At 35.0% G+C, this 18,257-nt stretch overlaps 1 protein-coding gene across 2 annotated transcripts in view; it reads left to right on the forward strand.

Annotated features, from left to right (window-relative positions):
• LRCH1 (leucine rich repeats and calponin homology domain containing 1) overlaps positions 1-18,257 on the forward strand; it is a 176,439-nt gene that overhangs the window by 72,362 nt on the left and 85,820 nt on the right. For both annotated transcript variants that reach the window (XM_015592894.2, XM_006916433.3), the window contains exon 2: positions 13,211-13,355. In XM_015592894.2, coding sequence (XP_015448380.1) covers positions 13,211-13,355 — 145 coding nt within the window. The remainder of the gene's footprint in view (positions 1-13,210; positions 13,356-18,257) is intronic.

The raw sequence follows: 18,257 nt of genomic DNA on the forward strand, positions 1-18,257 counted from the left end.
GGACATGCAATCAGAATGGCAAGAGATAAGATGCCAAGTCTATAAAAATAATTTAAGGAGCATATGGGACACTATTAAGGGTCCAAATAGTCATCTGATTGGCATAACTAAAGAAAATCAAGATGTTGAACAGCTGTTTGAAGAAATAATGATGTAAAACTCCCCTAACCTGGTGAAGGAAATGGACATAACCCCAGGAAGCTCAGAGAATTCCAAAAACCAGGGATCCAAAGAGGCCCACACCAAGGCACATATAATTAAAATGCCAAAGGTTAAATACAAAGAAAGATTATTAAAATCAGCAAGAGAAAAACAGATAGTTATACCAGAGGGTAGGGGGAGTGAGGAAGGGGGAGGTAGATGGGGTAAAAGGGGTCAAATATGTGGTGACAGAAAGAAACCTAACTATGGGAGGTGAACACACAGCATAAATATATACATATATGCCTTACTGTTAAAGTGTATAGCTGAAACTTATTAGATTTCATTAACCAATGTCACCATAAAAAAATAATATAAATAAATAAATAAAATGAATGAATGAATGAATGAATGAATAAATAGAAAAACTGAAAAATGATCATTAACAAAGGTTTGCAGGAAGCAAAATGACTCTTCTGTTACCAATATCTCCATGGAGACAAGATTGAATCTAGATAGAATAGGATACTATTTAAAAAAAGAAAAAAAAGGAAAATCTTTTGGAAAATGTTATAAAATGTTCTTAAAAGAAATTGAAAAATTAACAAAAGATTTGGAATATAAAGCTCAGAAAATCTGGAAGAAAGGCCCATGGGAACAAGAAGGGAGTTGATAAACATCTGATGGCTGAACATTGAAATAATTTTGGTAAACTGCAAAATTTATTGGAGCAAAATTTATTGGAGCATTTAAGAGGAATTGGAAATAGAAATACAGAAAACCAAGCAAGCAAGTAAGCAAACAACATCACTAAAAAGGGCACTCTCACACCAGAATACAAAAAAGAATGTTTTAAAGAAAGGAAACATACTTGCAGAACACTACTTGGTTTAGCGCAGTCATAACATGTTAATTTAAAACCTGTTACCTAACTAAAATTATGCAATAACTACATTGGAAGAAAGAAGGAGAAACAGCAGATGATTAAACCTTTGTGATCAATAGATAAATGGATGATTCATGAGAAAAGAAGAAAAAATAAATTATCTAAAAATATTGTGATAAATACAAAGAAAAAAGACGCTACAAGAGGTGATAGTGGTCCTCTGAAATGAGGGAAGGGGAATTGTGTGTCTAGTTAGTACACCAATTTGATAAACACACATGTATTTTAAGTTCATTTTAAAGATAAAGTTGTAGGTCAAGAAATAGTTGCATTTGTAATGCTTATAATTTATAGAATTATGTGCAAAAATTAAAATTTTAAATGTGAAATTTAAATTTAAAATGAAAATAGAAAAATGGAAAATGGAACGAATTTGAGCTTTTTATACCCACTTTTATAATTTCAGTATTTGTTTGTATTTACATATATTTATTTTAGATAGTTTTTGAAAGGCTTATAAATAGAAGAATAAATTAAGGAATAGAGGAACAACAACAAAAAAAGAAAAACAGATAGTTACCTACAAAGGAACACACATAAGACTGGCAGCTGATTTCTCCAAAGAAACTATTCAGGACAGAAGGGCTTGGCACAAAATATTCGACGTGATGAAGACCCAGGATCTACTTTATCCAGCAAAGCTATCATTTAGAGTTGAAGGACAGATAAAGAGCTTCCCAGACAAATATAAGCTAAAGGAATTTATCACCACCATCCAGAATTACAGGAAATGTTGGAGGGACATCTTTAAGAAGAAAAAACATGTATCAAAAACAGGAATAAAGAATGGTAACAACTACGTTCCTAACAACAAGTACCTCAAATAGAAAAGAATTAAGTGCTCCAACCAAAAGATAGACTGGCTGAATACATAAGAAAACAAGACCCCTACATATGCTGCCTACAAGAGACTCACTTCAGATTAAAAGACACACACAGACTAAAAGGAAGGGGATGGAAAAAGATATTGCATTTCTTAGAATTGTGTTTAAGAGTAAAAAGCCTCTAAGTGAGGCTTTTAGAGGTTCTTTTGAAGAGGAATTTTCCATTCAAAAGGCTAACCTTATAATCAGCTCTTTGTTCGGCTTCTGTGGATATGCTTGCCGTATAGGCTGAAGGGCAGGGTGACCTTGAAATTAACTAAAGACTCATCCTTCCTTTTGCTTGTTCTGTCTAGATAACAGATGTATTGCCTGAGTTCCTGTCTGAAAATCTCGGGCTCTCTGACTGCCTATATGTAACCCATAGCAACTCCCAAGGTCCATAACTGCCGGCTCTCTGACTACCTGTAACCCATAGCAACTCCCAAGGTCCATAACTGCCTGAGAACAAATTAACCAATTGGCCCATGCCAAGGAAGCCCTATAAAAGCAAGGTTGCCACTGAGCTCAGGGCCCAGATCTTCAGAGTGCTAGCTCTTTTGGGACCACCAGCATAATAAACCTGAGTTCTCCAGCTCTCCGAGTCATGCTTGGTTTCTCGCCGGTCTGATTATTCTTCAACATTTCAAGTAAAATGATTATACTTTGGGACAAGGATTTTTTTCTCCCACATCTATGTTTGTCTGAAAATTTTATTCTTTGCAGCTCTTGGGATAGGAGAGGTATGATAAAGTAATCAATTTTTGCTGTCAACATTTCTATAAATGAATGTGTTCAGTAAAAGCCACCTACACATAATTTCCTCTTTGGTGCTTTGTGTCTTTATAGTTATCACCTGCTAATAAAATCACCTGGACAAGAGTATACTCTGTCATTATATACTTTTTGGCCTTTATCAAAACTAATTTCTATTTCTTATTTCCTCCTTAAGCCTTGGAAAGGGAAACCTTCGAACTAACTTATTTTTCCATAATACAGAATTATTTATTTCAAATTCTTCCATCTATAATTTGTTGCTGTCATGAGGCATTTGTGTGTATGATGTGGTTCACATGCTTGTCAGTTGAATTTGAAGCTCCTTCCCAGCCCAGGCCTGATTTTTTGCTGCAGATATTCAGAACCCAGCATTAGCTAACATAGTGAATGCTTCAGTCTATGCCAGGCACTGCTGTAAGGACTTTATCTGTATCATCTCATTTAATCTTTTCAATAGTTCAGTGGGGCTGGTATTATTATTATTATTATTATTATTATTATTATTATTTTATTGTTATAATATTACAAGGAAAGAAACTGAGGCATAGAGAAATTAAGTAATTAATTACAAGAGCACACAGCTAAATGGTGGGACCAGGATTTGAACTCAAGCTTCTGACCTAAGAACCTACTTTCTTACTACATTCATTCAACAGATATATATTAAGCTCTTACTGTATACCAGGGAAAAATGCAAAGATCCCAATCTTCATAGAACTTACATTCTGGTAGGGAGAGAGAGAAAATTAACAACAATAATACATGAACAAATTGCATGCTATGTTAGAGGTTATCTAAGTGCTAAGGAAAAAAGAAAATGCCAGACAGAATAAAGAGGTTCAGACGGCTATGCTGACCTTTTAAGTAGGTGGTCAGGGAAGCCTCCATTTATGTTTGAGGAATTATTTAACCAATCTCTACTGTTTGACATGATTATTGAGGTTGTTGATCTCTTAAGACTTGTAGCCTGCTATTTTGACTGACTCACTGAAAACTTTTAGGAATCCACCTGTTTGACCCTGAAGTGTCTGATGGTTGAATCAGCCTTTGGGCTCTGCCTCACTGCCTGGAGCAGCACCTCCTCCTCCAGTGCATTTCCAGATGTGCAGGTGTCCTGGAGTGCTCCCCGCCACCCCGGCCCAGGGTGTACGGGGCTGGATGGGGTAACTGTGCCAAGAGAGGAGTTGAAGTGTGGGGCAGTCAGATGCTGGAGACATTGAGGAGCAGATGGGGGAGTTCAGGAGAGACAGAGAGACATAACTGAGATCCTTCTAGAGGGGACTTCTGGCTTTTTGGGTCAAGAGAGATATGGGTTGTACAGACTGAGCAAGTGGCCCCAGACCATCCTTTCACCTAAGGATTATCTCTGAACAGTGCTCTCAGGAGGGACCAAGCAAGAGGATGGAGATGGCCAGGCACAGAGCATGTCTCTTCACTATTAGGGGAACAGCAGGTCCATCTTCTTGTTGGTGGGTCTGGGGTTTAGATTTACATGTGGAGGATACCTATTTTGTCCAATTATTGAGAGATCATGATTAGTGCTAATATTCTACAATTAAACTTCCATGATAATACATTTATAGTTCAGCTTAAAAAATATATCATTTGGTCTTGCTGAAACTGCATGATTTTGACTTGCAAGATTAGGCCTTCTGACCAGAAGGCAAGATGTTGCAGATGAGCGTCCCAGCTGTCCTGGTCTGTCAGCACTTCTGTTCTGTGACTGTGGTGGCCAATAACTCAGGATGTTGTTGCTGGAGAGCCAGGCCTCATCCATTTCCTCCGGAGGCACCACTTTCCTTTTTTATACAAAAACAACATTGCGCCTTCAGTGGTGCTGACTGCACACGAGATTCCATTGACTGTTTTTCTACCTTCCCCTGCTTATTTTTATTCATTTGGCTACTTTATTTTAGGGATTTGCTGAGCTTGTTTTGGCCATGGCAAAATTTATTGTTTTATTTCTGGCTGCACTTTTATTTCAAGCAGACACAGCAGGACCTGGTTCTGGGTTCTGGTTTGCTGCCAGCTGTATTTGCACAGAACCGTGGTGTACCCCACTCCCCAGGGCAGGGCTAGGCCCCAGGATGGGTTTGCAGCAAGGAAGGACAGTGTCTAGCTTAGAGTGGGTAGAAGGTTCCAATGACACATGCTCTTTCTGGAGAAAATATTAGGGACCTGGTCAAAAGTCGCTTTTAGTACAGAGCTCTGGGATCATGTAATGCCTCCAGACGAGGCATCTGAAATGGTTTGCCTTTTTTTTTTACAAAAGATACCCATGAGAGCAACTGATTTCCCCTGGATTCCCTGAATCAATAATGCTTCAGAGTAGAGCTTTGGTGTCATATCTACTGGTTTAAATTCTTGCCTCTGACACTTAGTAGTGTTACAGAACCAAAGTTTGTATACCCCATGTTTTAAAGGCCAAAACTCAGAACATTAGGGTTTGGAGTAAGGTAAGGTTTACTGATTGAGAAGGCCCCAACCGAGAAGATGGGAGCCTTAATGGTGCCTCACATCCATCTTGTTTGCTGGACCACGTCAAGGGTCTTTAAGGGGCGAGGGGGGAACAGGTATGCAGAAGTGCTGGTGGGACAAGTTTTAATTGGAGGACCTTAGAACTTGGCCATTTATGGTAAAAGGGGGGGTCAACACCGGATCTTTCTAGACGACAGCCCCCTGGCTCCTGAAAGGGTTTTGGTGTTCAAGTTCCAGTTAGGTCCTGGTCCTTTGGGTCTGTGTGTGTGTGTGTGTGTGTGTGTGTTATATAGTGTGTGTGTGTGTGTCAGGGAACTGGGATGCAAGACTTTGGTTCCAGGTACAGCTAGAGGTCAAAGTTCTCCCCTCTGCGCATGATTTGGCTACATGACCTGTGGTCCTGGTATGCTGTTCCTGAAAAACAACTCAGGACCTGATCGAACAGGATAGGACCATTTTGAGCTAGTTCTGTGGTTACAGTTGCTCTGTGTCCTCAGGCAAGTTATCTAACTTCTCTGGGCCTTAGTGCCCACATGTAACTGGGAATTAATAATAGCACCTGCCTCACTAGGTTATGCTGAGAATTCAATAAGGAAAAAGCGTAATTTTTTTATGATCATAACCAATTTATAATATGTAAAACTCTATTCCAGATCAGATGTTTTGTTGCTCTGATTGCAACAAAAAGTTGAAGATAAAATTAGAAGAATCGAATCGGTTAGCTCTGGGTTGGCACAGATTTCCTTTCTCAGGACGCATGATGAGGTACTGGCCTGGATTCCCATTCAGACCCCTGCGGGGCCCCACCACTTGCCGCTTGTTGGTGAGTTTTTATAGGGAAAGCTGAGAGGTTGGATCATCTACTCACCCAAGATTTCCCTTAGAATACAGAGAACCGTGATGCCCAAGTCACACCCTAAAATTTATGGCTGTGGGCCCCAGGCTTCGGGATTTGTAAAAACTTTCCAAGTGACTCCAACAAGATCGAGAAATACTAGGCAGATGTTTTATTTAGGAAAGTCACTCATAAGCCAGTTTGTTAATACCTCTTTCTGTGTAAGAGCTCCTGCCTGGGCTCCATCCGCCCTTCCGAGGCTGCGTGAGGGACGCTTAGAGTGTGCACGTTGTGAGCAGCCTGTTCCCTTACAGCCGTCTTTAATTACAGCTAAGTCCTATAGATCTGACTTCCTCCTCTTTATCTTCTTATTTTTTATGTTTTAGAGAGATGGACTGGATCTTGTTTTATTTCTTTGCTTTCAGCTAACAAAAAATTTTGAGCAAATTGGTTTTTTTTTTTTTTTTTTTTTTTTTTTACTGTTTGTAATTGTGTTATCTACTCTGGTTTATGAAAGTCAAAACATCTTAATCCAGACTGACTTCTCTTGACCATCTGGGCTTCTTTCCCATAGTGGGTTAGTGGATGCTCAAAGGTACAAGGTGATTTCTACATTAGCCTAAGTAAAGCATAGAAAAGCAAACATGCCCATTTTTTGTACCCTCTTTCTCTCTTCTAATAATAAAGTTAATTGAGAATTAAATGATACTCACAGACAAGTAAGGAAGAGTAAGTCATGTGTTTAAAAACCCATTCTGATGCTTCCGTGAAACAGAGGGCTTATGTAAAGTTGGCATAATTAGCAATTTAAGCCAAAGTTTCTACTTACCAAGCTTCCTATAGCCCAGTATTTAGCCCATCAGCTGACATGTTTTCAGTACTTTCTTTCTTGAACATAGTGTTTATAACATTCTTACTCTCTGGGTCTATGCACAGAACATGTTGACTTTACTTTGATTGCATTTTGGACAAATAAAGATTCAGTAAAGATTTAATTGCTATATCTTCCTAGTAATCTAGCTGCAGAACGCATCATGGTCTTGCTGGCCATTATTCCATGATGTGATCGCGTGTAGAGAATTCATTCAGGCCTTACGGTATGTCTCACTCTTAATTGTGAATAAAATGACTTACCTCTGTGAATTTGGGCAAGTCACATAAGCCAGCGGTCTCCAACCTTTTTGGCACTAGAGACCAGTGCTCCTATGAGAATCTAATGCCTAATGATCTGAAGTGGAGCTGAGGTGGTGATGCTAGTGCTGGGGAGCAGTTGCAAATACAGATGAAGCTTCGCTAGCTCACCCACAGTTCAACCTGTGCTGTATGGCCTGGTTCCTAACAAGCCCCAGAATGGTACTGGTCTGCAGCCCAGGGGATGGGGACCCCTGATGTAAACTCTCTGAGCCTAGTTTCCTCATCTTTAGATTGGTGGTAATACTGCTCCCTGTTGTGGTTTAAATGAGACAAAACTCCACATGTAGTGGTTGGCATGATGAAACTGCTCAGTGGATGATGACGTTATTTACCCAACTGGATTTTAGCTCTTTATTTATACTTTTTTAAAAAGCATAATTAGAACATTCTGCCTTATGATTCACTCTGGGTTTGCCTCATTTCACCTTTCAAGTGATAATTTCCTTGAAAGTAGGCATATGTGTTTTCATTTCTGCAGAAACCATGTACTTAGTGTATGTTGATGAATACAACAGCAATTCATCATCTGGGTAATTAACCTAAACAAATAAGAAAGGAAAACTTTTGTTTTGTTTTTCAGATCTGTTTTTATTTGAACAATGCTGATCTAGGCAACTGCTTTTATATAGGCATTGAAAGAGTAAGCTATGTGTAGATTTTGTAATACAGTTACTTCACTTTTCATGTAGAAATTGAAACACACACCTGAACAATGGGGGCACAGTGCAAGGTAAAGTCTCACCAACTCAGCAGACATGAAGGTCTGTTTATTTGGCTAGCAAGGTAGGCTCAGGCATAACAGATCCCTGCTGTTCACACCTTTTAACTTTATTTATGATGTGTAGCCTGACCTCTTTCAATAAAAGGATTCTTGAAAAAGTACATATAGAATAGCACAATTAAAAACAAAGGTTTAAATAGGAGAGATCAGATAAACAATTTAAAATGAAGAGAAAATTAAGGTTTCACTAGGTGCGCTTTCTTTTCCTCTCAGCAGGCGGGACTACTCCCATCTCTTCAGAAGCTCTGACCAGAACTTAGTATAGCTCCTGCTTCTGGATCCAAGTTAGACTACTAGGGAGGAAATTACAGGGGAAGGAAAAGGGCGAAAGTTTCCCCTCAAATCTGGAGATGGCGGGGGAGAGTAAATAAAATCTGTATTGTAAATAGTAATGAAAATATCAGACTCACATACTAATTAGAATGTTATTCAAGCATTGTTTTCTGGTAAATTGTTAATAATGATGCTATCAGTAAGTTTATCTCAGAATTGAATATTAGCTTAATTTGTGAGCTATTTTACAATTTTTTCTCCTATTATTACATTTTCTCCAAGTTTGAAAACAGAGCACTTCTAAAATTCAGATTATATGATAGAATATAGGTTCTACAATGAAATGATAAATTCATTAAAAGGATGTTCCAATATTATGTTGGTTTATACTTTATAACTTTTTATGATATTTAACTGTTGCTATTGATTATTATGATGAAACATAATCACTTAGATTCTAAATACTTTTGACAGAAAATACTTGAATTCCAAGTACTTTTTACTTACTCACAGAAATCTTAGATCTGAAAAGAATGTTAGAATTCATCCAGTTGCATGTACTCTAATTTTACCTATTTGAAAACAGGGACTTAGAAAATTGAGTAACTTTCTCAAATATCTCAGGTGCTTGTAGATTTAGAACTGGTCTTCTGCTCTCAGATTGGAGTGGTTTCTATGATTAAGTTTGATGTCCTATTATCTTTTAAAAGGCTTGTAGTTATGTAACAGTATTTCTACAAAAGCACTATATTTTTTGGTTTAAAAAGTATTAGTGATACTGAAACTAATAAAAACATTTTTATTACTTAAAATAATTATTGAAACATATAATTTGATAGTAGAGTTCTAGCAATTCTCAGGAAAGGTGAAGTTTTGAATTTAAACTAGAATCTTGGTGGAATTTTCTTTGAATTAAACCTGAGGGAAACTACATGCATTAAGTGTTCTGGGCAAATTTCCAGCATTATACCACATGAAGATTGACATGTCTTGTAAAGAGGAACTAATGCAATAAACTTATAGAATTTTTTGTCTGTTTAGGTTCTAAATATTCATGAAAGGAAGCTTGCCTCAGTATTTCCCTTAATTTAGTATGTGGGACTTCACAATTTTCTGTGGCCTTCTAACTTTCTTTTTAAATGAAATGAAATTATTTATGTAGAGAAAGAATAAGAATGCTGGTGGGAAGTTCTTTAAAAAAGGAGATCTATATATATTTACATATATATGTACAGAAATTATTATATATAATACATATACCTATATAATCTATCTATATATATATATTCAAATCAATCCATTCAAATTCGTAAAAGTACAAAAGGATCTACAGTGGGAGATCTCCCTCCCACTCTGTCTTCCCAGCAAGAAATCCTCTCCCCAGAAAGAAGCACTTTAACCAGTTTCTCACGTAGCATTCCAGAGATAATTTGTTTAAACTTTAACAATTATGTAAATATTCATATAAAAGCACAAGTACTGTATACACTGCCCTGTACCTGGCTTTTTAAAAAAATGACAATATATCTTGGAGATTGATTGTTCCATATCAGCACATATAAAGCTCCTTCATTTATTTTAATGGCTGCATAGTATTAGCATTCTATTGTGGAATATAATGTTTAAGATCACATTCCATCACATGACATATTATTAATATTATATTCATATTTATTGATTTAATTTTGTTTTATTTATATTTATTAATATCATAGTAATATATAACTAGCGCTCCACTGATATTTAACTAGCTTTCTGTCTTGTGCTATTTCAAACTATATTTAAAACATGTATGAGTTTATCTGTAGATGAAACAGAATGCTAGGTCAAAGTGTATGTACATTTGTAATTTTGATAGATTTTGCTAAAATATCCTTCATTTACATCATCATATCCTCAGTAATTACAATATGTTTATCAAACTTTTTGATATTTACTAGTCTAGTAGGTGAAAAATACTTTCTCATGTAGTTATAATTTGCATTGCTCTAATTTGAGTGAGGTGATCATTTTTTCATAAACTTAAGAGCCTTTTCTGTGAGCCGTCTGTTCATATTTCTTTTCATTTATTTGTTTTTTCTTGTTATTATTGATTGTAGAAACTTTTTATATATATATAAAAATTAGACTATTGGGTTTAAGAATTGTAGGGCTTCTCACCCTGCCCCTCATTCCTTGATTGTCATTTTTTTGGGGGGGGAGGGGGTGCAGTTTTTGTTTTAAAATGCAATAAATTTTGTTTTTAATGTATCAGATTTTTATCAGTCTTGCTTTATGCCATTTATAGATTGTAAACACAGACTTCCTATGTGTTGTTTCAGTGCTGTAATGGCTACACTTTTTACAATTAATCATTTGATTCATCTAGAATTTATTGAGGTGAAGTAAGATTGCCATACTTTTTTTGGCTGTCTCAGATGGCTATCCAGTTTTCTCAAACTGTTTACTGACCTTATCATATCATATCTTTTTCCAGTTGATTTGAAATGCCACTTTTATTGCATACTTCATTTCCACGTGTTTATATATCTTTGACCTATTTCCCAGTTTCGTAATTTGTTCCATTGACCTTCCCATCTGCCTACCACACTGCTTCATGATGTTTTTAACATCTAAGAGAGCTGGTTCCCCTCAGAGCTCCTCTTTTTTGAGAGATACCATGCTAATATTTAATTGTTATTTTACCATGTGAACTGTAGAATCAACTTGTATAATAACCTCAACAGATTTTTAAAAATATATCCTAGAAGTACTATTTTTTTTTAATTGGCAGTGTATCAAATCATATAGCTTAGAGAAAATTGACACCTTTTTGATATTGTCTTCTTTTTATAATGATAAAATATCTTTTAACTATCTTGTGTTTTAACTTTTTTTGTGACATTTTCTTCCTGTAAACTTTGCATATGTCTTAAGATTTTCTAGATGTTTTACTCTCTAATAAATTAGAACTCTTCTGTTGTTTTGCTGATTTGTGTATGTGTATGTGTTAAGACTATCGGTTCAGTATATTAATTTTCCACCTTGTACCATTTTACATTTGTAATAATTTTTCTGTTGATATTTTTGGATTTTCCAGGAAAACAATCAGATTATCTGTAAGTAATAATAGTTGTGTCTTTTTCTTTCCAATTTTGTTTTTTCTTTATTTTCTTTTCCCACGTCATTGGCTAGTACTTCCTGAAGAATAGTAAATAGTAGTAGAGCTAGCTTCTCTTGACTTTCATGTTAACAGTCATTCATGATTTAGCCATAAATAAAAGCATATTCTCTCTCTTATTCTCTTTCTCCTGTGTAGATTATGTAAGGAAATATTGAACTATTTTTTTAAACAATTGCATTAAGAATGAATATAAGTGTTCCAAAACTGATTTATGGTGACAAATGCACTATTTGGTAAAATTACTAGATGTCATTGATTGGCACTTGAAATAAGTCAGTTTTAGGATATATAAGCTATGCCTCAATAAAATTGTTTTTAAAAAAGAATGAATAGAGTATTTTATCAAGTAACTTTTAAGTATCTATAGAGATGATCATGTGTCCTTTGACTTTTACTTTATTTATATGGTAAATTGTTTAAACAAGACAAAATTCTTATACTCCTAGAATAAATCCTACTTATTCATAGTATGCTAATCTTTTTATGTAGTTTTCAATTCTGTTTGCTAAGTTTTTAATTTAGGAGTTAACATCAGCACTTAGAAGGGTGACTCATTTGTAGTATCCCTTTTATGTACTTTCATTATTGGGTGATGATATCTATATTATACCTTACTGTTTAAATAAGAGTTTGGAAACTTTCCTTCTTTTTTCATGGTTTGAAATAGTTAAAATAGTATCAGAATTGTTTCTTTAGAATTCTTTAGAATTCTCCTCTGAAGCCATCTAGGCCTCTTTTTGTTTATTTATGAATTTGTTTGTTGGAAGGACAGTCAGGAAGGTAGCTCTTTGATTTTTATTGCATTACAGTATTTACGTATTTAAAAAATTCTCTATGGTTTTTTTTTGGGGGGGGGGGGGGTATGGAGTATGGTTCCTTAAGTGTGTATATTATTTACCAAACATCTTCAATTCATACTGATTGAGTACTCTCCTAATCAAGGGTGAGGCCATCTGTTATTGTTGAGTTATTGTTTTTGAGAGCGGTGGCTCTTTTCTTATATTCAGTGTTTGATGGTATTTGACAGTCATGTCTCCCATTCCAAGATTTAGACATTAAGGACTGTTCTATAATTTTACTGTTGAGATTGTGATATTATAAACCTTAATGTGTGTTTATATTGCTCTGTAGACCATTATTATCATCTTTAGTGTAATTTGCCAAGAGAGCCCAGTTTTACTGCAGGTCACACAGCAAACACCGTGTTGGTCTTTAACGGATACAACAGATTTATCTCGCTCTTGTACATCGTAGACATTCAGTAATCCTAGTGAACGAAATATTTGTTTAGCATCTTTTGTGTTTTTGCTTGTGGAGGATATAAAAGACATATTCCAGCACATGTTACAAATGCAAAATTGAGTTAAATGTTGAGGCAAATATATGAATTCAGATATATTAAAGGATACAGCTTTACATACTTGTCTAGGGGATAATGACTTTGAAATAATTTTTAGATAAAGTTACAAGTAAATACTGATTTAGTCTCCCTTATACCTGGCCTGAATTTACAGATTATTTTAAAGAGCTAAAACTATTTCAGCGGTATTTTTGCTTTTCCATGTGACTTGTGCTAATATGCTAAGAAATGGAAATCACAACACCATATTAACAGTGGTGCAAAAAATGATAATGTTGATTTAAATGTAGGTTATAGTGTTTATTTTAAAACATGGTAAGAAAAAGGTATGATATTTGATAAAATTATACTGGATTGTGTTGAAGGTTTATTGACAAAGTTTTTTGTTTTTTTTTTTCATAGACTTATCTAAAAACAGACTGGTTGAAGTTCCAATGGAATTGTGCCATTTTGTATCACTGGAAGTTCTTAATCTATATCATAATTGTATCAAAGTCATTCCTGAGGCCATCGTTAATCTGCAGATGCTGACCTACTTAAACTTGAGGTAGGTTAACTATAAAGGTTGTAATAAAAGTCAATAAAAATATGCTTTTATTTCTTAATTTTTTTCTCTTTGTAATTACTGCTCACCCTTTGAAGTAAATCACACAAAGATCATTTTAAGAAATATCTTTTATAATACATTCGTAACGCCATTAATATTGTTTTTTGTGTGTGTGTGCTAGACTTTTCTGAATGTCAATATGACAAGATATTTTTGTTTTTTTAAAAATAATTTATATGGCATCATTTATACTTTTTGTCTCTTTGGTGCTTAGAAGTTTGTTGATATATTGCCTTCAGGTATTAAGGTAGATTTTGGAGGAGGAGGGCTAAAGGAAGTAAAAAAGAACTTGGGTGTTGGGATGGTCTTTGGGAGTTATTGGTACCATTGGATTTGCTGCCTAGTACTAATTGAGCCTGTTCACTTTAGGCCACCTGAGAAAGTTCAGGAGGAGCACTGAGCAACTCCAGGAAGACAGGAAGTTTGCTGTCTTTGTAGCCCATTAAATTAAGACAGTTTTTGCTGAGGATGGGTCACTCTCTGATTATGCACAATATAATGTAACTAATTAATGCCCCTGCGTAGCCCTGAAGTTAAGAAAATCAGCTGTTTTAGGGGTTTTAGATTTTGCTGCTGTGACTGTCAACTGCGCTGGCTAGATTTTGGCTCTTTGTCTCCTAAGTCATTTACTCACATTTAGGAGGTCAGGAGAGAGAAGTAGATGTTTTATCAAATCTATCTATACTATAAAAATAAGATTCCAAAATTCAAGCCCGAGCATAGCCTTCACTCATGTCAGTGGCATTATCTTGGTATGCAAAAGATAGCACCTGATTAGCAAGGTTTGTGCTGTATAACAAATGTGCTGAACTTTGAAGTGCAAAATTTCCAATGAATCAAGTATAGCATTAATTTATGATAGATAATAATGTCAGTTAATTTTTAGTTTTTTTAGTTTTTTTTTTTTTTTTGATTGACCACTGAGAATTAGGGGTCTTCGGCTGCTTTCTTTGCAGTCAAGAATAGGTTTCTATTGCATTAGGAGTGCATAGCTTCTTCCTTGGGAGTGAAAAACAATCCTAAATATGTTTTTAAGTGGCCTTGACTTCTTTTTGGTAAATAAGATGTATGTTACTATTAGGATAATCTAAATAATCGATCTAACTTTCATTTGTCCTGGTTTTTTGTTCACTGACCATTTTGAGTTTCCTTGCATAAGAACAGATCAAGCCATTTCTGCTTTAGCAGAATGTTAATTATCTTGGAATTGCCTGATGGAGCCAGTATAGTGGTGTCTATAGATTTTGGTTCACCAACTCCTTAAGACATCTAGATGTCCAAACCCGGGTAGGGGAAATATTCCAAGAACATATTGGTTCGTTTACTTTACTTACCTACTCCTGTCCTGCTGTGACATTTTCACCTCTATCAGTCCTGCGTGCAACAAGAAATTTAACTTTGTATTGTTATATTAAGCCCATTTGCACTGAAAAACTTTTGGATGTAGGTGACATTTTTCTTCTTGGATGGTAGAAACTATAAAATCCTATAACTTCTAGGTAACCTAATCTTAAAATTTATATTATGCTTTAAAAGCATTAATAAAATTGGTTTTGATATGATCATTTTCATGTTGAGCCTAATTGATAGTAAGTAATATTGCTATATTCAGATGATAAGAAGAAAGAATATAGGGAGTATAAATCTCAGATTCTTTAGAGCAAGAACAGAGAGAAGTCATTGAAACTGATGATAGCTGAAGAGGAACTGTGGGGTATATTGTAAACGGAGTTTGTGATGAATTCCTAGATAATGGAAAGGAGAAAGAAATAAAGAGATCTTTAAGCACCCAACTTTTTAAACTTTGTTTTCTGCCTATAATTGTTTAATTTCTTGTTCGCCTCTATCTTTCTACCCATTTATATAGGTCATTTTAATTTTTTGTTTTTCTTTGTTCACATCAGCTACTTTAATATTACCATATTTTAAGACATATTCTCTGGTGATGAATCGTGACTCTCCAAAGGAATTGATAACTAAATGAAGAACATTAGGAAAAAGTATGTCTCTTACATTTTAGAGATATTGTATATCTTCTAACATCTTTGAAAGCCAGGGACTGTAATATACATGTATAATTATTTTTGATACCTTCTATCAAATTTACTTCATGAACATAAATGTGTAACATAAAATTTAACATAGGGCAAGCTTTGAAGTGACCAGGAGAGGGTCATCTTGTTTATTTATTTATAATGCCTTTAACACCTGTTTAAATATTGAGTTAAGTTAAAACATGTCTTCTAGGAATTAGACCCTTGAAATTGAGTTATTTCTCTCTTTAAAAGTGATTTGAGGGAAACTCTTATATTCGCCTAAAAGATTTACTTGTAGCTTGTGAAATAGTAGGCGAATGTTACATGTTTATTGTCAAATATGTAATAATTACTAGAAAATATAAGCGGCATCTAATTAAATTGCAAGTCTTCTAAGATGTTGAGTAATGTCCACATGATAGTGGTGTTGTCTGTGTGAGTTCTTCCCGTTCTCAAACTACCAGCCTACTCCCAGCCACCCCTAAGCTGATAACCAGGTGGAATTTAGAATATTGTGCTTGTGTGTGATCATGACATTATGTCTCATTCATAATGACCAAAATCAGTCGTCGTGACTTTTTCATTTCTTTTCTACCCCTCATGAAACTTAAGTCAACAAAATAAAGTGTATTTCTTCTTGGACGTGGTGAAGAAGCGTGGGGGACTTCTGTTGCCTTTTGGCCTTTGGAGGAGAGGTTGCCAATCCATTCACTTGAAAAAAAAAAAAAAACTCAGGATATTGCAAACATACTGCCTTGTAGAAGAACTTCTGGGTTGCCTTCAATATAATTTATTTTCTGTACTAGTTGTAAATGGGATATTATGTGAAAGAAGAAGCTTATATTCTAGACAGAACATGACAGATAATGTCATGTTCAAATCATGACATTATCACTAACTTAGATATAATGAGGAAGTCTGTATAAATTTCAGAAAATTAAATACTGTAAATTATTTTTGAGCACACACTTAAGGCAGAGTAATCAAATATAGTACATTCTGAAAGAGCTTGAACAAATAGGCAAGTTCATTAGATTTTAGGAATAAGTACCAGAAAACACTTTCTTTTCTGTAGTACTTATAATTTTCCCTCTTATTTCTATTAACTAAAAATAAAAATTATTAGATAAAATAGTACAGAGAAGCTGCTTTTCATATTTTCACAGATTTCATGTTTCTAATTAAAACTAAACATGGTCTCACTGTTTTAATTTTTTTCTCTTTTTAATAAATTTCATGTAGAAATTCCTAATTTTGTATGTTTCAAAGTAGAAGAGATGCCATATGAAGCTACTTTGAATTTATAGGAAACATTTAAAATTGATTATACCCTCTGGGATATGTTAGGTACTCCAGGAGAGTAAACAGCCATAAATATTTGATGTTGATGGTGATAATGATGATAACAAAGATGATGGTGGCGGTGGTGGTGTTATATCACTGCCTACCCACCTTCTTGGCTGACAGGATCTCTCAGTGATGTTATCTTTAAATGTCAAATGGCTGCTTCTTGCCAGGAACCCAATTTCTGTCTTAGACTAGAGATGAGTTTAATTAGCACATGTGAAAAAAATCTTCACTGTTAAATGCCATTAAAACACTTAAGTGATAGAAATGTCATATTTGTGGAAAATATTAATTTATTGCTGTTTATGTAGCCTGTGTTTGAAGGATCTGGGCTTTTAATCTTTGCTTCCTTGTGTCTGCAACAATAGTGTATGTTAGTTTAGTATATGGACCACTGTGTCTCTTCCTGTTATAAAGGGGCTTAATCCAAGAAATGTGGCCAAGAACAATAAAAATGATTAAGCAAGACTTGTTCCTATATAGGAACAAACATACTGAACCTGAGTTACACAGGAAAGCCTCACAAAGTTTAAAATCTATTTTAAGATGTTGGAGAGGTTGTTGTTGATGAGACTCATGAAGAAAATGTACCTTAGGAAAATAGACTACCTAGATTAGCAAAACTCTTGGCAATCATAGGGGTGTTGTGAATCTAAGAATAGAGATCTTAGCTTTAAAGTTTCATCTCACAGAGAGGTTCAGGAATAGAAAAAGAAAAAAAGTTTCTTTACAGCCTTTGATCATATTGCTTTCAGAACTCTTGGTGAATGATTTTACTTTTGGTGGATGAAACACACAGAGCCAGGATCTGGTTTATTCTTTAGAATTCCCTATCTCTCCCAATCTACTAGTAGTAGATTATGAGGCATTGCCTATAAAAAAGGGGAAAGCTTCTTGAACAAAACGTTATCACATCGTAAAAAGGAATCTGTTTTGGTTGCTTTTTCTGAAGCCTGGCATTCTTTTTGGCTGCTAAACAATGTGCAGAAAGAACCAACTTCCTGATGGTTGTATAACCTGTATCCCCACATTCCTGGGGGCGGGGATCATTCTGAGAAATAATCTTTAATCCTCAATATTGCTTTCTATTGGAAGGATTGGAAGAAGCATCCTGCAAGCTAGAGTTGCCTTAAAATGCAGATTTTATATATTTTTGTTGTGAACACAAATTAATTTTAATTGTTTCTAAAAATATTAATTTTATCCCTAAGTCTCCTTGCACTGACATTTCTGAAAAAGTCTCAATTGTAAGATAACATTTCTTCTATCTGAAAACTGATAAAATTGATGGTGTCTTCCTAAACCGGAAAAGGTGAAGAATTTTGTTCAATTCAAGACAAACTTGTAAATTTCACATCCTTTTATGACAATTTTACCTCATTCAAAGGGAAAATGAGAATACTTTATATATTTTGGAACTGGCCTTTGGTAGCTAGATTGTGTCTTGTGAAGTGACAGA

Source organism: Pteropus alecto, unplaced genomic scaffold (genome assembly GCF_000325575.1).
Source record: "Pteropus alecto unplaced genomic scaffold, ASM32557v1 scaffold24, whole genome shotgun sequence".
In the NCBI taxonomy this organism is placed as follows: domain Eukaryota; kingdom Metazoa; phylum Chordata; class Mammalia; order Chiroptera; family Pteropodidae; genus Pteropus; species Pteropus alecto.